Raw genomic sequence first — 26,088 nt, 5'->3', positions numbered from 1 at the left:
CTATTAATATGTTGTACAAAAATTACCTCCATTCTGGTGTGGAGTGAAGGTAGCACCATCTAAGCTTCCAGCGGTTGAATATGACTTGGAATGCTGATATGTACTGCTGCTGGCAGTGCCAGATTTCACCACTGGTGGAATGTTTGCATTATCGTCATTCCTCAGGATGCCCACAGGTGATGAGGACAGACCGGCCTCACCGCTCTTGTGAGCCGAGTGCTGGTCATAGTTGCCATCTCCTGCTGTGCGTGTCCAGTGGTTCTGATTGTCAGTAGGGGGAGGGCGGTAGTTTTTAGGCTTGGGAGGTGGCACAGGCTTGTAATTGGCTGATTTTGGAGGGGGCATTGGTTTGTTATAATCACTGGGTCTGAAATTGTTAAACAATTTATTGCTACCATACTTGTGGCCAATACAATTGCAGATAAATCTATATACAGCATAATCTATTTAAATACTGAAGACAAAGTATCTAAACTTTGGATACTATGCAGAAAAACATTAACTGAAAGCACTGTACTACTAAATGATAATTATAGTGCCAGAATACAGTGAACACTAAATAAATCATAGACAGAGAAACTGTGTGTGCGTGTGAGTGAGTGAGAGTGAAAGAGAGAGAGAGAGAGAGAGAGAGAGAGAGAGAGAGGGGGAGGGAGGGAGGGAGGGAGGGAGGGAGGGAGGGAGGGAGAGAGAGAGAGAGAGAGAGAGAGAGAGAGAGAGAGAGAGAGATCATAACTACCTGGCTTCATCAGAATTAGATACTCATTTCAAGGCATAAACATTTTTTTGCAACAAGATACATTTTTCTAGTGCTACTTTCACACTAATTATTAGGAACAGGAAAATTTTGTGAAAAGCAACACAAAATCTATGATTTTTTGTGGTTCAATGCAAAATTAATGGTTTTTACAGAATTTCATTTTTCCCTGTTTCCATGTAAAAATGTAAATTTGAAGGATGCAGTTTACTAATATTGCTAACTGACAGTTATTAAACACTGAAATTGGCTTTCGATTTTTTTTCTTAAAGGCTGAGTATTGTGCATAACCTTAAAATGAAGTCAGTTTCCCACAAAAGAACTATGGCTCTAGATGTGACATCCAACAGGATACCCTACCTTCAACAATCTCTATTTTAGTAACAGTTTGTCACCGACATAACATTTCCCGACACTTTTGCACAACCTAATGAAAAAAAGTGCGTTTTTGAGAGATCTTTAATGTGTTGCATCAATTAAACTACATAATTTCTAATATGAAAGCATATATATGGAAAATACAGCACTTTCATAATGCTAACACAACATGGCATCTGATCACTTTTCAGCCTAACCTAGGCTGGGTCTATGCAACAGATCTTGCTGCAACCACAAACATTATTTAAAATATAAAAAAGATAATATTGAATAAATACTCGAATAAACATTCTAAGTTTTACTACCAGAAACATTTCTGTATGACATCACCTGCCCTATTCTCTGATTGGATGACAGAGGGCAATGCCTCAATTTTGTGGTTTTTGTATATATACTTATGTACTACAAAAATATGCATTTTAATTGGTGCACCACATTAATGAGCTCCCCAAACCACATAAATTTTGTAAATATGTTGTGCAAAAACATTTACAAATCTGACATCACTGGATAAAATTGATACCTGTATTTCAACAGAAAAATGAATATTGCTTCATTATTGTGGTAAAATTAGGATTTATTTGTTAAAGTGATAACATGTTGAGAAATATAATGTGACAAATACTCCGGACTGAGATGAAATATTATGGCCACAAACCAGTGTATTAGGTCTGTTCATAGCTCCAGGTTCTTACTTTGACTGTGGAATGATGAACTCTATTAATACTGACATGGCAAGGAGTCTGTTATGTGTAACTAGAATGACAAATTTCAGATGTATGATATTCTGAATCTCTTTATAACTTAGTGGAAAAGCAACTTTCCAAATCAACAGGATATGCGAATATTGTCAAATGTCTGGTATTGTGCTGCAGGCAGTTCGTCTTCCACATCAAATTAGAGCCTCTGGGAGATTGTCCTTACACTACAGAGAAGTGAAGTGTTGATGGATTGGTGGCATAATATCTCAAAAAAGAACTTTGATGATATAACAATGCTTTCTGTTGAAATTTATTTTTTCTTTAACAGATTAGATTCAATGGGTTTGATACAAATTACTCTTTTAATAACATAAATAAATGTGATCTGTGTTGTCAAAAAAATATAATGTAACTGTTGGTTATACTTCTCATTTTCATATAACACAGGAAAATATAACACAGGAAAACAAAGAAATAGGACAAAAATAAGTAATATATGGTTCACAATTAAAAAACAAGCTGTCAGAAACTAAAACAAAAATTAGCAAAAAATTACAAAATTGTTAAGGCTTTCGTGGCCACTTGTTGACAAACTGCCTATTGGCTTCTGTCTCGGGTTCTTCGGCCGACGTTCATCTAATGATTTTTCTGACGTTTCGCCGGTGGTGAGTTCACCACCGGCAATGGAGGGTGAGGCTTTGACAATGCCAGCCACTCGTGCTGGCGAAATGTCAGAAAAATTATTAGATGAACGTCGGCCAAAGAACCCGAGACAGAAGCCAACAGGCAGTTTGTTAGCAAAAAATTATTACAAAATTGGAAGAAAACACACAGGGGGCAGGGAGGTGCGCACATGGGGGTGAGAGGACGGGGGACAGGGAGGGAGGGGGGGATGAAAATGGCCATAAAAACAAATTTTCTCTTTCCCCTACTTATTATCAGTCTTCAACATTGTGCTAAACGAATAACTTTCAACTTCAAATCACACAGGAATATAATGAGCCTCTCCTATTTACAACTTCCACAGACATGGCATGATAAATTATTTCACAGTCAACACTGATTGCAGTGAGGATTTTCTGGAAAATACTGTAGTGGAATCCCCAAGATGTGCCAAGCTCTGCAGATGCAGATTAATGGTAAACCATTAAATACAAAAGTCATTAAATAGTGTTCATAATGGCTCACATGCTGTGATGATTCATAATTTCTTCTGTTAATACTAAGAGCAGTGACTGTGACAAAATTACATACTTTACTTACATGTATTCATTTGTCTACAATTTTATAACGAGAAATGGCACACTAACAGGGGCAAATGAAACATGTATTGGCAAATTTGAGACGTTCTTTTTTCTCCTGTAAGAATGTTGTCCCTAAAGACGTACAATAATGTAACACAGTGAACCACACATCAAACTGAACTCAAATATTGATTACAAGGGGCTCACACTCACTTCAGTATGAACTGTTCTACCTGAATGTGCCCCACAGCAGCTTTCTGCACCACTATCTATTTGTCTTCATGACAAGATGGAGCTCTAACGGTGATGTTCAGTTATAAAATTGCCACTACAGCTATACTGAAATGTTACTGTTGAATTTTTATATTAAACTTATCACCACGTATGCCATATTTTATGTTAGCTTGGATTATTGACTTCCTGGTACAAAATCAAAACACAGTACTGGTGCTGACTGTAGTTTCTACAATTTATGTCATTAAATGAAGCTGACAGAAGAACTATAGGGATAGGGAGCTAAATACAAGTGATAAAAATATATTTGTACTCAATAATGGCAGTTAGCAGCAAGATGTTATGTGCACACACTTAAAATATATACCACAGTTCCTTTGTGCAATCTAATGGCTAATCCCAGTTATTACAATGTGCTGCTGACACAGAATTAGACAAATGGTAAATAGTTGAAGAAATTTAATAGACTAATGACAGCTCAGCATATATGACAAATGAAAAAGTTATTTGAGGAACACTAACACAATATTTTGCTGTGGAGACTAAGCTCAGACTAAAGTGTTTTGGCTAGATATAAATATACGAGAGGCTTTGTGGAGTGGAAGAGTTGAATGATATGTTCTGTATGAAAAATGTTCCAAGAGTTCTGATGAATAACTGGAAATAAAAGACAGTAAAAACATCAAATGAAATCATTGTAAAAAAAATCCCTAATAATGTTTCAAAGAAAAATTACAAAACTGTATAGCAAAGTTTTAAATACTTACCTGTATTTACTGTAGTCGGGCGGTTTATTTGGCTTTGGTTCTGTGTTGCTAACTTTAATCGGTTGTGCTGTCGACCTCGTGAATCTATACGGATCATGATTCCTCGGCGACAGAGGGCCACCGTTTGTACTACATTTCAGGTCATCGTGTGCATTAGGACCCAGACGATTACTGTAGGAGTCGTACGAGGACACACTGTCGTAGCTGCTCTGTACGAATAAAATAGTAAAACTTGTTTATAATTTTAAAAATTTACAATGCTGATAAAACAATTTTGAAACAATTACTTTGAAGCCAAATATAAGATTGAAATACATTTCTTGAAATAATCACACTATGGCTGTGCACGGTGATATTGGAGCTGCTAGCAAATGTGTACTGAAATTTTTCTTAATGTGTCAAAATTTTATTATTACTGTCCATTATATAGGAGGAAGAAAACCAATGAAGCAAACAACTGGAGATACAATGTCTGACAGTTGCAATGCCACAGTTAGTTCCTTTAGTTTATTGTACATGTGCTCATTTTTTAAAATTTAAGAAAGTGTTCATCTCATCTTTTGTACACTGCAGTGTTTCCATTGGATAAAAATGTGTATTTACAAGAGCTGCACGTAATGTAATTTCTATGAAACTGGAGCTGTGACCACCATTTGTCTGTTTCACAAACTGTGGCAGTAGCATCTTGCTTCTAATAACTGCATCCCTGTAACTACTATAATTATGTTTGTGACAAGTAATGATATTACAGTGAAATAATATCTGACACCACTTTACTGTAACGATATACTTTATTCGCTTCATGATCAGAAAACGTAACAATAAAGAACAAAAGTAGACATCAAGTTAGTTCAAAGATCATCATAAAGAGAGAGCACACAGATCGATGTATTGAACTGATACATGTTGTTAGCGACATACATCCTCTTTATTGTACTTTATCCACAACTAAAAAGTGTATCAGATTTTTCACAACTTGATTCAGAAACTAAGTGCTCTGTACAACTGAATTTCTAATAAAATTAGCATTAGCCAATGTTTATTCCTGTCTAGTGTCAGAAAAGGTAATTTTTATGTATTGTCACTATAGATTTGATTTTATCAACTCTTGTTGTGTGCAATTTTTTTTTATTATAAATTTATAATTTAAGCTCATTTAGTTCAATTAGTGTGGACTTGGAATGACAGCCATTTTCAGGTGTTAAATGTGATGGTTTCAATATGTGTACAGTAGAAAGGTACCTCGCTTATCTGTTAAGACACTGCGAACTACAAAGAGAAGATTTTTGGGGAAACTACCTTTAAAGCGGGACCTCAAGTACTATTCCCTCTGACAGGTACTGCTGCGTCTCCATACAAAGGTATGTGGGTTATTAGCAGTAGTGCTCTGCTCTGTAAATATAGTGTCTGGAGGGTGTCCCAAGTAGGGAACCCAGGCCCTTTACCGACAGACCAATGTAAGACATCGTGTACCAAGTTAAAGAAAATATAGAACTGGGGGACTACGGAAGTAGTCAGCAGTCAACATAAAGTGAGTAACTGTGTCTCCCACAGATGCGGCAGTACGGGACAGGATGGGATGCACAGATCAGTATGCCTTCGATATGCTAAAGTGAGCTCGAGTTCGCAGCCTATACCCTGTTTCCTCAAGGTGACTGGCATGTGAGGCAGGAAAAACTGGGTGTGCTCCTCCTGTTTCTATGAAGCAGCAGTCCTCCTAGAATTGACTGTGAACCTACAATTTTGACGTGAGTGGGGACTTGGATAACAGTTTCTGACTACTTTAGAACAACCGAGGTCGTGACTTTCTAGACTTGTGCCACAGAGCTGAAAGATGCAAGCCCCCAGAAAGTACTGAGGGCTAACAGAAATGTTCAGACAAAACTGACTTCCAGAGTATCTAGAGTCCCCCTGTTGTAACTTAACAGTCGGAGTAGATTTCAGACGTCCTACAACAGATTGGACAAACTATAATTTTGTGAGTGATGGTAGAGACATAGCTTCCTATTAAACCATTCTACATACATAAGGGAAATTTACTTATAACACACAGTTTTAAGCCCAAAAAATGATGGAAACATACTTTATTCTTTGAGACTAGAATCAATTACCACAATAAAATTATTGTCACAGTTATTACTGAGGTATAATGAGCTACAGAAATACGGAAAAGAGGTGGCCATACATTATGCAAATTGAGAAGATGCAGACATCCTCGAGTTGTGACATGTCAAAATATGTGGTGGTTTTCTCACGATGAACGATACCTCCTTAACTTATTTAGCCATCAATTGTACATTGAGTGTTAATTAAAACTTAGTTGCTGTTATGTACTTGTGGTTATGTTTTATAAATTGTTGTGCAAACGTGTTGTAGATAAAAGGTGAATAAAGAGATCCCGGAGCTGTTGGGTGTCTCAAATCGTGCAGTCACCTGAGTGGCAAAGAGATTATGTCATGTCACACCTGGGCGTCGAGAAGAAATATGGCAGAAAACGCTTACAATAAGGTAATTTTTAAAAATACTGGTAGCAGCATTCATTTGTTAATTTTAATGTCTCACAAAAATTTTAATGCAGTTCTAATGAGCAGTATCGTTTTGATTACAGTATAGGAAAGTTATCTGATCATGGGAATCTTTCAGTCTGGGCACAGTGAGGTTGATGTTATGAGGTCAGGTAAGTCAATGTGAGAGCTTTGCTACCTTTAAATATTGTAGTTCAAAACAGAATTTGGTACTGCTAATTTCTGGAGAGATTAGTCGAGGTTCCTATGGTTATTCAAGATATTATTCAACTACAATTTGAAATTGAAAGAACTCGGGCAGTACGAGAGTAAATGAAGGACTGAAATAAATGGTTGACTCCTTGAGGGATTACTAGCTGATGACTGTATGTTAACAAATCACTTTCTGTTAAATGATAATTTTGTTTGAAGATTATTAATTGGAATTGGTATAAGTTCCAATTTGGTTCCCATCCACGGTAGTAGTGGGACTGCACAGGACCACCTTGTCAGGAAGAATGGTTTCTGTACATGTGTGAAATCAGTTGTCAATGTTGCAATGAGTGAAACGGGAAAACCAACCAGTACGCACATGATGTCCAAAGCATCACATATTAGGTATTTTGAGACTTTTAAAAAGCTTTTAATTCAGTCTAATACTGATATCTACTAAATAAAATACGTGTGTGCAAGATGTCTACACATGCTTATGACTGTACAAAAGACTTTCTATTACAATGAACTCAGAACATTATTACACATAAATAGCCATCCACAGACACAGAAATAATTTTGACTGTGCACTAGTAAAGGATGACAGTGCCATTACTGTTCATGACACACTGCCGGGGGGATGGATAGGGGGGGGGGGGGGGCTGATGGATAAGAAAAAAGATGTGAAGCACCCAGAAGGCGAGGAAGAAACACAGTGTTCCTTCACAGGTTGAGACTGTATATGATGTTACTTTATTGATTACAGAATCGAGTCAAAATTTAAAAAGAACTTGACAGCATGAGTGCTCTAATCTGTATGACGTTGCGCTCCCTCTAGCCTGCAGGCATGCACTGTATCCTCTCCTGAGGTAAGGTGGCCCACAAATTTTGTAACTTAGCCTTGACATCCGGGATACTGGCACTGTTAGAAGATGGCTCCCAACGGCAGTTATAAAGCGAATGCTGAGGAACTTGAATGGTCAGGACAAATGGGCAAAATTGAAATGGTGCATCTCTACGATGCTTCGTTCATATAAAATCTAATACATTATTAACAGAATGCGTGAATGAGTGGTGTCACCACAGGAGCCGACGAGTGAACGAAAGGCGGCATACGAAGAACGGCAAAAGCACGATGTGAAAGCAGCAAGTGTCGTAGCATGTGTGCTATGCAAACCGGCTGCTGAACTTGTGTTGATGTACAAAAAAGAAATATAGAACAAACAACATGCACCATTTGAAAATACTGGCACATATATTAATTACAACCTTCTTTTAGGTCAAACATTATGAAGCAGATGGTAGTAGCACTCGAGGTACGTGGCTAAGCTGAAAGAGTTACACGTACATGTAAGTGATGAATTAACAAAAAATAAATAGAATACATTATCTGAAAGAATATTAAATGATCGAATCTTACCTATGCTGGGAAAGCGATATATAATTTTTAAGATCTCTGGGTCTCAATACCACTGGAAAATCAGAGTTTGAATTTAATCATTGAAAAACTTTGTGCAACTAAATTGCATCAACAAAATATAATGGAATCACCTACATCTGTCATCTCAAATGCATGATAAGGGGAACAAAATAAAAATCAAAAGATGTCAAAAGAATGAGGAAAATAAAAATTTCGATGTAATAAACATGAACTACTAGGACAGTGGGCGGCGGAGTATCTGTAGAACACACGAGAAGACATTAATGCTTTGCGAGAGAGAAGGCAAGTGGAAATGCAGTGTTTACTTCACATTTAATAGGTGAGTTTACTGGAAACTACAGTGGTGTAAATAAATGGTGTCGTGGCAGTGGTGCTACAAAGAAAATTACTCCAAAAAAATAGCACTTTCATTCTACACAGTGAATTTGATGTTCCTGGAGTGATTTCATTGGGTACTTGTGCATTTGGTCAAGAAACAGTTAAGATCGAAATTATATGATGCGATGAATGGTTGAATGCCAGAATGGAAAAGGTTTTATACGTGCCTGATGCAACTGCTCAGCCAAAGCAGCTGCATGTAACAGCTACAATAAAACGTTTTTACTACAAATGTGCTGTGATTACTGAAAAAACCAGTGGTGACATTCTCATGAATGGTTATGTGGAAACTGGGCTGTCTGTATTGAACATGGGAGCTGTCAGTCCAGAAAAGAGAAATCAGTTGAACTTACTGACACCCTCTGAAATATTGCCAAGTATACCACAAAAGATTTGGCCATCAAAAGAAAGAACATGTGAAGAACATCTTGAAGAAGATTGCAAAGATGAATTTTGTGCTGGATTTGCATTAGAAAAGATGCATAGAATATCATTCACACAACAAGCAAACCACTCCACGGCTACTGGTGAATTAATTCATGATGTCAATGGATCAACGAATACAGAGTCGTTTGGAGATGCTCCACATGATGTATGTTCTAAAGAAAATTTCAGTAAATTTTGTCAGGTTTTCCTCCTGAACACAAATATGGAGTATATGATATGATTAAACATTTAAAATCAGTGGGCATGGTGTTAAACAATCCAAAAGTGATGGAAGCACAGAATTTAATAACAAAAGAGTCAATGAATTTCTTATACATTTGGGAACAGAATTATTGATTCCTCAACCCTGTAATACTAAGCAAATTGTGCAGCTGAAGTGATTCTTCAATTTGGCTCACTTGGTTTTGGGGAAGACCAGTGTCAAGTGACTACAAGAAAAATTAACAGAATTCCTGAATGCAGAAGCTTTTGAATGTTTAGCAGGTGGTAAACTGGAAAACAGAAGACAGAAGACAGGCAGAAAACCACCCTGGATAGAAAATGGTGAATTCTTGATGGTAAAAAAAGACATAAAGATCCAAACTGTTTTTATGAAGTATTGCAGTCAAATGAGAAATGAAAATGGATGCAAGCTATTAATGAAGAAATGGAATCACACACAATACATGGATGTTAGCTGAACATCCTATGAATGCCGAAGTATTGCAGAATCGCTGGGTTCTATATCAGAAGGTTGAAACTGATGGAAGTAATGAAGATCATGGGTTTTCAAAACAGTGCTGCAAATTGCTGTCTGGTCTACCTAAAACAATAAAAATAGACTTTAAGTAGAAATTTATCTTAATGATGGCTTAATTGTTGGCACTCACTCAGAAGAAACTATTGCTCTTCTAAACACTTTACAATTTAAATATGATATAAAAACAGGTACCCTCAATACCTTTCTCAGCAAAAAAATATAGTAAATGAAGAGGGAGCAATTATGATAAGAAGAGGACAATTTAAGAATTTACAGTTATGGTGATTTTGCTGGTGAGAAGCAGTCAAGGCACTCAACTACTGGCATTATGATGATGTCCTATGTTGGAATAAATTGATGGAAAGAAACAGTTGGCTGATCTTGTGATAAAGTCATTAGAATGAGTTTGGATTGATTTACTATGTGTAAGAAGTGAAACAGTAACTATTCATTTGTTTATTTGCTTGATTTTTTTTCCCTTTTGGAGGAAATGTTGTAATAAAAGGAAAAATGTAAACTGTTAGTCAATAGTATTTTTTGAAATGCCGTTTCGCTTTGTAGGAACTCTTTGGAATAAGTTTTGTTACTGAATAGTTCATGTCCTGTGAATAATAGTTCCTTAATGAAACTGTATTGGTCGAACTCAATAATTTCTGCAACAGTTTTTTATACTTTGGTCTATCTACTATCTACTTCTGGCACCCACCTCCTTTTCCTTTACATCATTAATACCATAGCTTAATTTTTTTGAGACTGCACTACCTTCAAGCATCTAAAAATGCTTCCCCTCTGTCATCTTCTACATCTACATCTACATCTACATCCATATTCCACAAGCCACCTGACGGTGTGTGGTGGAGGGTACCTTGAGTACCTCTATTGGTTCTCCCTTCTATTCCAGTCTGATATTGTTTGTGGAAAGAAAGATTGTCGGTATGCCTCTGTGTGGGCTCTAATCTCTCTGATTTTATCCTCATGGTCTCTTCGCGAGATATACGTAGGAGAGAGCAATATACTGCTTGACTCCTCAGTGAAGGTATGTTCTTGAAACTTCAACAAAAGCCGGTACAGAGCTACTGAGCGTCTCTCCTGCAGAGTCTTCCACTGGAGTTTATCTATCATCTCCGTAATGCTTTCGCGATTACTAAATGATCCTGTAACGAAGCGCGCTGCTCTCCGTTGGATCTTCTCTATCTCTTCTATCGACCCTATCTGGTACGGATCCCACACTGCCGAGCAGTATTCAAGCAGTGGGCGAACAAGTGTACTGTAACCTACTTCCTTTGTTTTCGGATTGCATCTCCTTAGGATTCTTCCAATGAATCTCAGTCTGGCGTCTGTTTTACCGACGATCAACTTTATATGATCATTCCATTTTAAATCACTCCTAATGCCTACTCCCAGATAATTTATGGAATTAACTGCTTCCAGTTGCTGACCTGCTATATTGTTGCTAAATGATAAGGGGTCTTTATTTATATGTATTCGCAGCACATTACACTTGTCTACACTGAGATTCAATTGCCGTTCCCTGCACCATGTGTCAATTCGCTGCAGATCCTCCTGCATTTCAGTACAATTTTTCATTGTTACAACCTCTCGATATTCCACAGCATCATCCGCAAAAAGCCTCAGTGAACTTCCGATGTTATCCACAAGTTCATTTATGTATATTGTGAATAGCAACGGTCCTACGACACTCCCCTGCGGCACACCTGAAATCACTCTTACTTCGGAAGACTTCTCTCCATTGAGAATGACGTGCTGCATTCTGTTATCTAGGAACTCTTCAATCCAATCACACAATTGGTCTTATAGCCCATATGCTCTTACTTTGTTCATTAAATGACTGTGGGGAACTGTATTGAATGCCTTGTGGAAGTCAAGAAACAAGGCATCTACCTGGGAACCCGTGTCTATGGCCCTCTGAGTCTCGTGGATGAATAGTGCGACTGGGTTTCACACGATTGTCTTTTTCAAAATCCATGCTGATTCCTACAGAGTAGATTTCTAGTCTCCAGAAAAGTCATATACTGGAAAATAATACGTGTTCCAAAATTCTACAACTGATTGACGTTAGAGATATAGGTATATCGTTCTGCACATCTGTTTGACGTCCCTTCTTGGAAATGGGGATGACCTGTGCCCTTTACCAATCCTTTGGAATGCTATGCTCTTCTAGAGACCTACGGTACACAGAGGCAAGAAGGGTGGGGGGGGGGGCAAGTTCCTTCATGTACTCTGTCTTCTCAAAGCTTTCCTTAACATAAATAATTATGTGCTCCACTCAGTCTCTTCCCTTAAGAATTTCTTTGTTTTCTTGTCTCTTGAATAAAACCTCAGTTTTGACTGGTTTTTATCTTCCAAGTTGATATGTCACAGCCAAGTCAAAACCAGTAATGCTCACAGTAGTGAACTTACTTTTTTAAGATACACTGGACACATAGCTTGAAACCATTATTTAGTTTTAAATATGGTTCTCGGACAAGATGCAGGATGTCACTGTGCCCAAGTAATATTGTGGAGTTTTCACAATGGCATCTGACGTTTCATCCAATAACCATATTTACAACTAACCTGTCAGGAAAGCCTCACACAACACTATTTAGTTTATTAATAACACTGTTATACATCTTTTCTCTTCCATATATATATATATATATAAAAAGAAAGATGATGAGACTTACCAAACAAAAGCGCTGGCAGGTCGATAGACACACAAACAAACACACGTGGAATGTTTCCCTCTATTATATTCATATATATATATATATATATATATATATATATATATATATATATATATATATATATATATAAAACGAAGATGATGAGACTTACGAAACAAAAGCGCCGGCAGGTCGATAGACACACAAACATACACACAAAATTCTAGCTTTCGCAACCAACAGCTGCTTCGTCAGGAAAGAGGGAAGGAGAGGGAAAGACAAAAGGATTTGGGTTTTAAGGGAGAGGGTAAGGAGTCATTCCAATCCTGGGAGCGGAAAGACTTACCTTAGGGGGAAAAAAGGACAGGTATACACTTGCACACACACACATATCCATCCGCACATACACAGACACAAGCAGACATTTGTAAAGGCCATGACTTCACTGTTAATTTGTACCATCTTCTTTTCAGTGTGCTCTACTAAATTATTTTAGTCCTATTATAATTGGTTTTCATGCCTACTTTTAAGTTTGCTTTATTCCATCAGCTGAACTTCATCCACACTAGAGAAAAACAGTGCACGTGTGCTCACACGTAAAACAGTGCACGTGTGCTCACGTGTGTGTGTGTGTGTGTGTGTGTGTGTGTGTGTGTGTTTGTACTCTAGTTTATCTGGGAGCTAATAAAATTTTAATTCTTTCTTGAGTGGCTGTCGACAACAAAATACTTCTACTGTCTGGTGTGGTCTCCTATACTCTTAAATTATTTACGTTTGGCCAAACAGTACTCATAGATTGCAGCACAAAAACATATGTTAAATTGACACTGATGTTATTAATGTGCTTTCCATTCAAGACAAACTGCCAGCAACTTTCAGCAAAGTTCATTTGGAAAATATTAGTTTTGTTTCAGTCAATCAGATAAAAATATTACTCAGTGAAAGATAATGATTACAGGATTTCTGTTAGCTGACTGTTTCCGCTAAGTAAGAGGGAAAATGAGAATTCCTGGATGACAATTGGTTTCACATGTTTCAAGTGATTCACTGAACCTTTACTGAAATAAATGAATGCTTTTCATCAAGGTAATCTAAAAATAGTTTGTAAGTGCAGCAGAATCAATCATAATAATTTGTTTGACAAATTATACACAATTATTAATTATCTGAATACTCTAATAAGACAATATGAATAATTATATCAACTCATATGTAGTTATATGATACCAAATTATCAACATTTTGCTTTTGCATGTTTTTAACTAATTAAAAATCATATCTCTCAGAAATGTACTAGTACCTCACAGTTTCAAATCACTGAAAGTAATATTCAGACAATTAATGCTGACAATTTTAGCAGCTTTTTAGCTGTGCTACTGGAGAGTAATTTGCTATTGGCAATACATTTTGTTAATTCATACTCACACTGTTTTATACAGAAAACAAAAGAAGTGAGAGGAGATGAAAGGCTCCATCAGACTACTATATAGAGTGGGTAAGTAATATCATCAAGCCTCACAAAAAAAAGGCAGATCTCGCAACCTAGTAAACCAAAGATGTAACCTTAACTACTTGCAAAAAACACTTTCTATAGGCTCAAACAGCACTTTCTTGACCATTATCACATGTAAGCTGAGGAAATTATTGCAAACACGATACAGCACAAGTGTAAATATCTTGCAGCTTAGATGATGTGTTTCCAGGTAATCGTTATAAGATGACAAATCCTTTCTTCTTCACAATATTTCAAAAACTGACTACAGTGTCCCTACACTAAGCTCAGTTTTTAGACTTATGAATACGTCTGATACCACAGCTTGCAGCTCCTGTTGGTGATGAGTAGGTGAGATGTCTGTACTGTGCAGAGAACTGGAATTCTCTACCCAGATGGGCACTCTGCTACGCATCTTCTAGCAATCACACTTGCCAAACCTCCGAAATAAAACCTCACAATTTTTTCAGTCGGTAGTGAACATTTTACGACTAACACCTCCCCAATTCTACCTTCTTCTTTAATTTTAATGAGCTATGGTTCCAATCCCCCCCTCCGCCAATGAACCATGGACCTTGATGTTGTGTTGAGAGGCCAGACAAATGTGTGGTTCCTGAAGAGGGGCAGCAGCCTTTTCAATAGTTTCAGGGGCAACTGATTGAATGATTGGGCCTTGTAACATTAACCAAAACGGCCGTGCTGTGCTGGTACTGCGAACGGCTGAAAACAAGGGGACACTACAGCTGTAATTTTTCCCGAGGGAATGCAGCTTTACTGTATGGTTAAATGATGATGGCATCCTCTTGGGTAAAATATTCCAGGTGGGGACTACTCAGGAGGACATTGTTATCAGGAGAAAGAAAACTGGTGTTCAGCGGGTCAGAATGTGGAACGTCAGATCGCTTAATTGGGCAGGTAGGTTAGAAAATTTAAAAAGGGAAATGGATAGGTTAAAGTTAGATATAGTGGGAATTAGTGAAGTTCGGTGGCAGGAGGAACAAGACTTTTCGTCAGGTGAATACAGGGCTATAAATACAAAATCATATAGGGGTGATGCAGGAATAGGTTTAAAAATGAATAAAAAATAGGAGCGCAGGTAAGCTACTACAAATAGCTTAGTGAACACATTATTATGGCCAGTAGGACAAGTTTATATGCCATCTAGCTCCACAGATGACGAAGAGATTGATGAAATGTATGATGAGATAAAATAAATTATTCAGATACTGAAGGGAGATGAAAATTTAATAGTCATGGGTGACTGGAACTCAATGGTAGGAATAGGAAGAGAAGGAAACGTAGTAGGTGAATATGGAATAGGGTTAAGGAACGAAAGAGGAAGCCGCCTGGTAGAATTTTGCACAGAGCATAACTTAATCATAGCTAACACTTGGTTCAAGAATCATAAAAGAAGGTTGTGTACGTGGAAGAAGCTAGGAGATACTGGAAGTTCTCAGATAGATTATATAATGGTAAGACAGAGGTTCAGGCTCTGAGCACTATGGGACTTAACTGCTGTGGTCATAAGTCCCCTAGAACTTAGAACTACTTAAACCTAACTAACCTAAGGACATCACACACATCCATGCTCAAGGCAGGATTCGAACCTGTGACTGTAGCGGTCGCGCGGCTCCAGACTGTAGCACCTAGAACCGCTCGGCCTAGAGGTTCAGGAACCAGGTTTTAAATTGTAAGACATTTCCAGGGGCAGATGTGGACTGTGACCACAATCTATTGGCTATGAACTGTAGATTAAAACTGAAGAAACTGCAAAAACGTGGGAATTTGAGGAGGTGGGACCTGGATAAACTGAAAGAACCAGAGGTTGTAGAGAGCTTCAGGGAGACCATTAGGGAACGATTGACAAGAATGGGGGAAAGAAATACAGTAGAAGAAGAATGGCTAGCTTTGAGAGACAAAATAGTGAAGGTAGCAGAGGATCAAGTAGGTAAAAAGATGAGGGCTAATAGAAATCCTTGGGTAACAGAAGAGATACTGAATTTAATTGATGAAAGGAGAAAATATAAAAATGCAGTAAATGAAGCAGGCAAAAAGGAATACAAACGTTTCAAAAATGAGATTGAGAGAAGTGCAAAATGGCTAAGCAGGAATGGCTAGAGGACAAATGTAAGGATGTAGAGGCGCATATCACTTAGGGTAAGATTGATACTGCCTACAGGATAATTAAAGAGACCTTTAGAGAAAAAAGAACCACTTGCATGAATATCAAGGGCTCAGATGCATACCCAGTTCTAAGCAAAGAAGGGAAAGCAGAAAGGTGGAAGGAGTATATAGAGGGTCTATAGAAGGGCAATGTTCTTGAGGACAATATTATACAAATGGAAGAGAATGGAGATGAAGATGAAATAGGAGATATCATACTGCGTGAAGAGTTTGACACAGCACTGACAGACCTAAGTTGACACAAGGCTCTGGGAGTAGACAACATTCCATTAGAACTACTGACAGCCTTGGGAGAGCCAGGTCTAACAAAACTCCACCATCTAGTGAGCAAGATGTATGAGACAGGAGAAATACCCTCAGACTTCAAGAAGAATATAATAATTTCAATCACAAAGAAAGCAGGTGTTGACAGATATGAAAATTACAGAACAATCAGTTTAATAAGCTACAGCTTATTAATTGTAACATGAATTCTTTACAGACAAATGGAAAAACTGGTAGAAGCCGACTTTGGGGAAGATCAGTTTGGATTCCGTAGAAATTTTGGAACAAGTGAGGCAATACTGACCCAACAACTTATATTAGAAAGTAGATTAAGGAAAGGCAAACCCACATTTCTAGCATTTGTAGACTTAGAGTAGGCTTTTGACAATGTTGACTGGAATACTCTCTTTCAAATTCTGAAGGTGGCAGGGGTAAAATACAGGGAGTCAAAGGCTATTTAAAATTTGTACAGAAACCTGATGGCAGTTATAAGAATCGAGGGGCATGAAAGGGAAGCAGTGGTTGGGAAGGGAGTAAGACAGGGTTGTAGCCTATCCCCGATGTTATTCAATCTGTAAAGGAAACATAAGAAAAATTTGGAGTAGGAATTAAAATCCATGAAGAAGAAATAAAAACTTTCAGGTTCGCCGATGGCATTGTAATTCTGCCTGAGACAGCAAAGGACCTGGAAGAGCAGCTGAATGGAATGGACAGTGTCTTGAAAGGAGGATATAAGATGAACATCAACAAAAGCAAAATGAGGATAATGGAATGTAGTCAAATTAAATTGGGTGATGCTGAGGGAATTAGATTAGGAAATGAGACACTTAAAGTAGTAAATGAGATTTGCTATTTGGGGAGCAAAATAACTGATGATGGTTGAAGTAGAGAGGATATAAAATGTAGACTGTCAATGGCAAGGAAAGTGTTTGTGAAGAAGAGAAATTTGTTAACATCGAATATACATTTAAGTGTCAGGGAGTCGTTTCTGAAAGTATTTGTACGGAGTGTAGCCATGTATAGAAGTGAAACGTGGACGATAAATAGTTTAGACAAGAAGAGAATAGAAGCTTTTGAAATGTGGTGCTACAGAAGAATGCTGAAGATTAAATGGATAGATCACATAACTATTGAGGAGGTATTGAATAGAATTGGAGAGAAGAGAAATTTGTAGCACAACTTGACTAGCAGACGGGATCGGTTGGTAGGGCATATTCTGAGGCATCAAGGGATCACCTATTTAGTATTGGAGGGCAGCGTGGAGGGTAAAAATTGTAGAGGGAGATCAAGAGATGAATACACTAAACAGACTCAGAAGAATGTAGGTTGCAGTAGGTACTGGGAGATGAAGAACCTTGCACAGGATAGAGTAGCATGGAGAACTGCTTCAAGCCAGTCTCTGGACTGAAGACCACAACAACATGGTTGCAATGAGGACTTTATAAGACTGAAGTCTGATGTCAACATAAGAGTGAAGATTATCAGGTCCTCAAAAATTTGGATCTCACAGTTCCACTAACAGTGCCATTAAGTTGATCTTTTAGAACTGAAGCAGTACTGGCAGTTTACAGTTGCTGAAGAAAGCAGAAAGTAATAACAGTGTTAGCTACCAACCACCACTAGAAATACATATACAAGAGTACCATGGTATCACCATAAAGAGGGGGCTATTCCTCATTAGACAGTCTACAGTCGGAAATGAATTATCCATTATTTTAAATGAGGTTTAAATTTTCCACTATGTGGATTTATTTTCAAGCAGCTGGAGATTAATTTGTTTTGGCACTAAACTGACTATGTTAGTGGACATATACTTTATATGCACAATATTTGGCATTTGTGAAAATTGTAACACCAAGAATAGTACACTGAGCTGAAAAGCACTTACACCGCAGATTAGGTGCACGATCTCCGACGGAGAGGTTCTCTTACAGTGGGACACTCCTACACGCTGCTATTGGAAATTTAACTGTCACTGTGCAATATCGACAAGGAACTAGTTACACTCCTTGATAATCTCTCGCCACACTGTCCGTAAGGGAGTCAGTTCAGGACAGCGTAAACAAACTGCATACCGAGCACATATGGGGCTGCAGATCAGGTAGGAGGAACGGCAGTATCTGTCAGTCTTCAAAGTGTCAAAGTGTGGATAGGCACAGCTCAAGTGAAATGTAGTGTATATAAAGGTGAAAATTGGGAGCTGCATTTTCCTGGTGTGCCGGTAGCCAATTAGGTAGTTGTCAGTACAAAGGGGTAGTCGCCGACAGCTCATTTTTGGGCTTACACAATTCCACTCCGGCCTACAACAGAGGCAACACACTTGTTACGACACCAAACTCACATTCCAGAGGACAATGGTTCGAATCCATTAGCAGCTCCCCAGATTTAAGTTTTCCCTAAACTGCTGAAGGCAAATGTCATGATGTTCCTATCGAATGCACTTGATCAGTTTCCTATGTGTAGTACTGCCAGCCCAAGCTAGTATTCCACCTCTAATGACTTCAGACAAGAGACGTCAAACTGTTCTTTCTTTCTTCCCAGAATATATGACTTCTGTGTAGGAATGCTTACAGTTGTGCAGGTGTCTGTATTAACTTGAGAGTGTGTGTGAAGGTGTGCAACCTGTTACAGATAATGACAACCACATGATACTCTGTCATCCAGGGCCCATTTATCATCCTACAACCTACAACCTTCTTCTGTGCATTGCCTCCCCCCTCCCACTCCCTGCTCACACACACACACACACACACACACACACACACATACACACACACACACACATACACACACACACCACTCTCATAGCAGTATTCCCTGTATGAACACAAATGTCATGGTACAATAACCCATTTCCCAGAGACTAATCATTCTGACCTGTTCTAACTCATTCACACCCTGACACTGTGGTATCAAGTATCCACACCAGCCCACGAGTGTCAGAGTTGGCAACAGAATTGGAAGTTTCCACCAGACATCTTCGTGCTCCTGCAGGATCTTGTGGAGGTGATGGAGCTGCCCACTGGGCCACGCCCCAAGCAGCGTGCCCTGCCATTGCAATACAGGATGGCTGTTTGTGGAGTCGGAGAAATACTAGTTATGTAAATCTTCCGTTTACTACGTTAACGTGTTTGCCGATCGTTTTTGCTCCCGTCCAGTTTTCCTCTGATGACACTTACCGCACCGCTCTGTACCCCACCTCTCCTCACCACTGTATACCGAGTCATACGCAACAGCTGTATTCCTCCCATAATGGTGAGGTGTACTAGTTAGTACTTACTTTCATATTTTCATTTTGTTTAAGATGTCTTCACTGATTCTACCTCGTGTAATACTGGCCTTTCCAGTCACACAATTAGAGCATTAATGAGCTTACGCAGGTCAATGATTTCTGATACTTTGTTCCTAGTACCTCCCACATTCCAATATTCATTTGGCCATTCATTCCAGGTCTATTATGTTGGGGACAGTTATTCAATGGTGTTGGTTCAGTCAGAGAAATAACTCGTTACGGGAATATGATAACACAAACTTTAGAGACATTCAGAGCAGTTGTAGACAAAAAAAAAAAAAAAGGATGAAATGCACACATTTTACTTTCATGTTGTCTAGAAGTGTCACAAGTCAGCCAGTTTGTGTGTTTATTACACGAATGTAAAAGATAATTTATTTTTAGCTGCCAAATAGATCTCTAACAACACTGTATGCAATTATTGCCATCAGCTCAGATAATGCTACACGAATTGAAATGATCCATTCTACAAATATAATTATCATTAATACTTCTATTTAGCAAGAACTATAGTCGATAATATGTCTGATATGTAAATAATATATTGGAATAAAAGGTTTGGACTTACTGACTTCATATTATGCCTTTCGAGAGATGAGCTGCCTGCAATTCTGTGATGTGGGGTGGCATTTATGTAATTTGGAGGCTCACTACGAGACGCGAAATCGGGTTCTCCGTCACTAGTTTTCCCGAAGAGTCTTTCGGCAGCAGACCTGCCTAAAGTAGTGTGAGGGGGCTTGTTGCTGCGATCGATACGGGGTGGGAGTTCGGGCGGCCCACCGGTCGGGAGAGGTGGGGAGTGGGCCAGTGGGGATCGAGGCAGGGCACCTCCACCACTCCCGTCGCTCGTCCGGAGCTGAGGGTAGCCGGCAGGACTCGACGCCTGATGGTGGTGGTGGTGGTGGTGGTGATGGTGGTGGTGGGCATAGTTGAGGTCGACAGTGGAGGAAGTGACGGGAGGCTCACTGGCTGCTGTCGTCAGGTGTGTAGGGGAGAAACCGTACTTGCTGTCACCCCCTTGAGATCTCCGTTTGCCGATACCAGCTGACGTGAGATTGTGCCCGTGATGATGATGGTGGTGATGCTCAGGTGGGACAGGGACCCCATTGTGGTTATCATAACCCTGCAGTAAAAGTATACGACAAAAATAGTAAAACTGTACATAACTGAACACAAAAAACTAGACATATGTTTTTACATTAATAAACAAAATAAAACAATGTATATATTTTGTGCTAAACAGCTGTGTACACAACAAAACTACCTCGGGAGTTCTGAATAAGAGCACTGATCTTGAATCAAAAACAAGATATTGATAATTACTTCTTAATTTTATTTTTTTCACTGCCACATTTCTCTTGTGGCAGATTTCAGAAATATATTAAAATTTTTAATACTTGAATGCAAACACTGCTCTAAAGAAGGTCAGGCTGTCCATGTCAGTTACTGTAACTTCTATTATTAATCATGGACATCATACAAACTGGACATAACAATATCAGAAAGACAGTTAAACGATACCATGAAATAACAAATAAACACATTCTGCCAATATATACAATCCATGACAGATTTTCACATAACTCAATGCACGATAAAAGTCTGTGAGGGATAAAGTTACATATCCTGTATCCCAATCAGATGATTAACAGAAATGTCAGACTCATTTTTTCATTAAAGAGCTACATAAAATATAAAATTCTCACTTTTATATGCCACTGTGCTTGTCTTTAGATCTTATCCCACAAAACAATTATTATTATGGACAGATATGCATAACAGACACCATGAGGAACTTACACAAATTTATAAGTTCACCTACTACTTCCCATTACACATTCTCCATCCTGAAGGTAAAATGAATGTGGTCCTTCTCAATATATATTACAGTGTTCTTATATAATTTGAACGCCAGAAATGTGTGTCTGAATCAAGAGAGGAGTGTCCTACTAATAGAGCTTAAATTTGAACAAATTAGGAAACATGATTGAATCCTCAGTGTTTGTATTGTCTAAATACTTATCTGACCAGAAGCAAGGAAAAGATAAGCTACATGAGCACATAAAAGCCTGACAAGTAAGAAACTACTTCTCTCTTTTCTCTTGCTCATTGTGTTGAAATGTAGCACAGCAGAATACTTCCCTTTGCTGTAATCCCACAACTAACATAAACATTGTAGTTTCTCTTTTTTTACTTTTCTTTCTTTCCATATACTAGGCATATATGAAACCCTAAAATTCTTATCAATGCCATATTTTTCTAAACCTCATTATTCACTGTATAGTTCACAACCTGCTGAAAACAACAATGTAAATATTTCATGCACAAACATTTTGTTTGAGGAAATATTCAAAATTTACAATTAATGAAAAACACAAGGTCATTAGAATTCAACCTTGCTATTAATTCTGTGTTTCAGGATTGACATACCTTGTCTGAAAGCCCTAATTTTCATTTTTCTAAAGAACACCTTGTCTCTTCTGAAAACCGTGTAATTCAAAATTATCTTAATTCAAAACTATTGCCATGATTAGAATTCCAGAATTTTAAGACCTTATAATTTAATCTTTTCAAAAATCCATTGCTGTAAGGCTGGAGACCCAATTTTCTGATTCCAAATATGTGTGATTTTCAGGAATAATATGGTATATGACCGAGTGAGGTGGCGCAGTGGTTAGACACTGGACTCGCATTCGGGAGGACGACGGTTCAATCCCGCGTCCGGCCATTCTGATTTAGGTTTTCCGTGATTTCCCTAAATCGCTCCAGGCAAATGCCGGGATGGTTCCTTTAAAAAGGGCATGGCTGACTTCCTTCCCCGTCCTTCCCTCATCCGATGAGACCGATGACCTCGCTGTCTGGTCTCCTTCCCTAAACCAACCAACCAACCAATATGGTATATGAAATATTCCAATTATAAAATTTGATTCTCCAGAAAATTCTTGGCAGGCTTTTGTAAATTCGACTACACACCCTCCCATTCAAAATATAAAACAGGTACTATCATTTATATCTTTTGATGATATTTAACTAACTGTTAATTATGACAGTTTCACTGCCTAACATGGGTATGTATTCTATACTTTTTCTTGTCTTTTACATTACCTTTGCAAATATGAAAACTGAGGTAATGTGGTATTTTGTGATAACTGTCCTATGTATGTCTTTACACAAGTAATATACACAGAGCCAGAGTCAGTCCATGGCTAGCATTCAAAGACTGCAGGAAGTCTGTACCCAGTAGTCATTTCTAACTTTGTGAATCAATTGCCATTATTTCATGTGAATCCACACTACACAATCATCACGCAATGGCGATGCAGTCAGTGGGAGTTTAGCATTAGGTCACATAAAATACCATGCCAGCAGAGGATGCTGAGACAGACTGAATTACATAAACGCAGCTATTGTGTGGAATGTACTAATATTATGATCACCATCATAATAGAAAGAGTGTGATAATATGATATCTAGTTAAGTTCAGTAATGTAAAACAACCAAAATAATATGCGTATCTTTCACTATCTAGTGGCCAGAAACAGTGGTCATGTGTGTACAAGTGTTGCTTATGTGAAAGTGTGTGTGTTATCTACTTCAGTAGAAGGCATTTTGGCTGAAAGCTAAAATGTATAGCAGACTTTTCATTGTGCTGGTCTGTGACTCAGTGTCTCCTCTGTAGAGTGTGCAGCAATCTATCCTTTTTCATAATATCAAACTACAGAAAATCCAGGATGGAAAGTAACAATATTATGAAAAGGAAAGTGGCTTCTCACGATATAGCGGAGATGCTGGGTCACAGATAGGCACAACAAACAGACTGTCACAATATAAGCTTTCTGCCATCAAATATCTTTGTCAAAAATAGACAATAGACACACACACATACACACAAATACATGAACAACAGCAGTGGTGCGTGATGGGAGTGGCAAATGGGTGATGGTAAGGAGGAGGCTGGAGTGGGGAGGGGGAAAGATAGCAGGGTAGGGGTGGGGGACAGTGAAGTGCTGCTGGGGAGTGAAAAGACAAGGTGGAGGGAGGATAGGGCAGCCAGGTGGAGTCGGGAGGTTAGGCAGAGGCAGTGGAGAGATTGGGTGAGGGGAGTGGGGCGGCAGGGGGGGGGGGGGGGTTGCGGAAACAGTAACCACTGTAAAATATCAACAAGCAACTATTTAGAGTGACTTTAACTGGAATGACCAGCACTACTGTATGACTACACTATACCTGACAAATTGCTGGAGACAGTAAGCACTGTAAAATACCTACAAGTAAGTAAGTATTCAGAGTGACTTTAACTGGAATACCACATATAAGAAATAGCAGGAATAGCAGATGACAGACTGAGATCCATAGGAATAATCTGTAGGAAATGTAACTTATCCACAAAGGAATTAGCTTACAAGGTGCTTGTTCAACCCATTCTTGAGTACTGCTCTTGAATCTGGGACCCCTAGCAGGTAGGACTGGTAGAGAGGCAGAGAAGATCCAGTGAAGAGTGGCGCATTTCATCACGGGATCATTTAGTTGGTACGAAGGTGTTACAGTGATGATCAACAAACTGCAGTGGCAGATGTTACAAGAGAGGCACTGAGCATCATAAAGAGGTTAATGTGGTAACAACGTTCGATACCACACTTGTTAAGGGTTGCAGTTATCGACTGCGGTCTGTACCAGTATCGCTGGACCCGCGAGTCGAGACTAGTGCCACTCCGCAGTTTGTAATGAGTCTCTAGCATACGCTCGGCCAATCTTGCTCGGGACGTCAAGTAGGAAAGTTGTATAGCCTTCAGCTGAGAGGAAGCAACCTCTAACAAGATGCTTAATTAAAGTATGGCCTCTATAGCTCTCTGTTTGTAATTATATTCCTCCTGACTGTGAAGGCTCCTGTACCACCAGTTAAGTACAATATGTAATTTTTTACCAACAACTTCTAATTATTTTAGTCGTTGCAGACCCAGACCATACAGCCAGCTCCTTATCGACTTCACTGACAAACCTGCTGTATATGCCAAGAAGAGATTTGTATGTCTATTTTGCATTGGCCACCAGTCATTCACATTGGCAACGATTCGCTCATCGCCATCATAACAGTTTCCTACTGAAATTTCGAGACAGTACTTTTGGAGGAGAGTCAAACAACTTCCTTAGCACACAAAATGACCATAACAACAAAATTCACAAAATTAGAGCTAATACAGTGGCTTACCAGCAATCATTCTTTGAAAACACTGTTCATGAATGGAACAGGAAGGGGCACCAGACAGGCCTTTCACCATCCTCCAAAATCAGGATTGCAGAATTAAAATGATAGTTTAGGTTGGAACAGGTAGACATATCATGTGAGACTGACTACATAATAAAATTCGCCTCCTCATAAATTTTCCATTAGAGTGAAGAGCTACCACACCCAGTTGTTCAGCAAAGCCATACAAATTCACAAACATGACAACAGTTTCAACAAGGCAGTAGAAAGCCTCACTGTAAACAGATCTTGGATTCCTGTGCTGTAGTGAATGACTGTTCTAGGTAACAAGGGGAGAATCAGAGCAGTAATGATCACAAAAAGGCCCTCAAACACTGGGTGCAATAGGCCATCACCAAACATGGATTTGGCACCTGTCCACAGGAAGGAATGGAGGGTGAACCTTTGACAATGCTAAGGCACTCATGCTGGTGAAATGTCATGAAAATCATTAAACAAACAATGGTTGAAAATGCCACGGTGGAAGTCAGCAGGCAAGTGGCCACAAAAGCATCAACAATTTTATATGTTTAAACTCATGACTATATTCTAAGATTCTACATCAGCTGGCTGTGAAAGATTTTGGTCAGTGTTTTGTGGATCACTTCTGCTAACATTCCTGTAGAGGGCTACGACCTGTGCATTCTTCATACTTCTTTTTTGAGGTGCCAACTATAACTGAGCCGATAATTCTGTACTGAGTCTTAAAAAGATTCCATGAGACCCTGAAGGATAGTCAATTTTAGTGATTTCAGCTTTGTCTCAACATTGCTGAGACTAATTTCTAGACTGTTCCTCTTTCCAATGGTGTGAATATTAACTGAGGCAGTTTTCTTAGATTTTCCTTCGTAAAGGAACAATTGAAAGAAAGAGTTCAGCATTTCTACTTTTGATCTGCTACCCTCAATGTTAATTCCTTTGTCATCCAAGAGTGTCTAGACACTTAACCTGGTGCCACTGACAGTCTTTACATACAATAGGAATTTATTTGGGTTTTGTGATTAGTCATCAAGATTTTGCTATGGTATTTGCTGAAAGCTTCATACATTGGCCATTTGACAGTCAAGTACAATTCATTTGGCACCTCCAATTTGTTTTACATTTATTGTGTGGTTGTCACTGTTTCTATGGAAGTTTCTTTA

General features: G+C 38.6%; 1 protein-coding gene across 5 annotated transcripts in view; it reads right to left on the bottom strand.

Annotated features, from left to right (window-relative positions):
- LOC126164718 (tight junction protein ZO-1) overlaps positions 1-26,088 on the bottom strand; it is a 736,986-nt gene that overhangs the window by 81,031 nt on the left and 629,867 nt on the right. For 3 of the 5 annotated variants that reach the window (XM_049920263.1, XM_049920265.1, XM_049920264.1), the window contains exons 15-17: positions 20,273-20,827; positions 4,082-4,290; positions 27-367 (exon numbers count right to left, since the gene is read on the bottom strand). In XM_049920263.1, the coding sequence (XP_049776220.1) occupies positions 27-367; positions 4,082-4,290; positions 20,273-20,827 (1,105 nt within the window). The remainder of the gene's footprint in view (positions 1-26; positions 368-4,081; positions 4,291-20,272; positions 20,828-26,088) is intronic. The other 2 variants (XM_049920266.1, XM_049920267.1) reach the window with 1 other exon arrangement.

Source organism: Schistocerca cancellata, chromosome 1 (assembly GCF_023864275.1).
Source record: "Schistocerca cancellata isolate TAMUIC-IGC-003103 chromosome 1, iqSchCanc2.1, whole genome shotgun sequence".
Lineage (NCBI taxonomy): Eukaryota > Metazoa > Arthropoda > Insecta > Orthoptera > Acrididae > Schistocerca > Schistocerca cancellata.
Note: the sequence above shows the minus strand (reverse complement) of the source record. Positions and strands in the feature narration are given on the sequence as shown.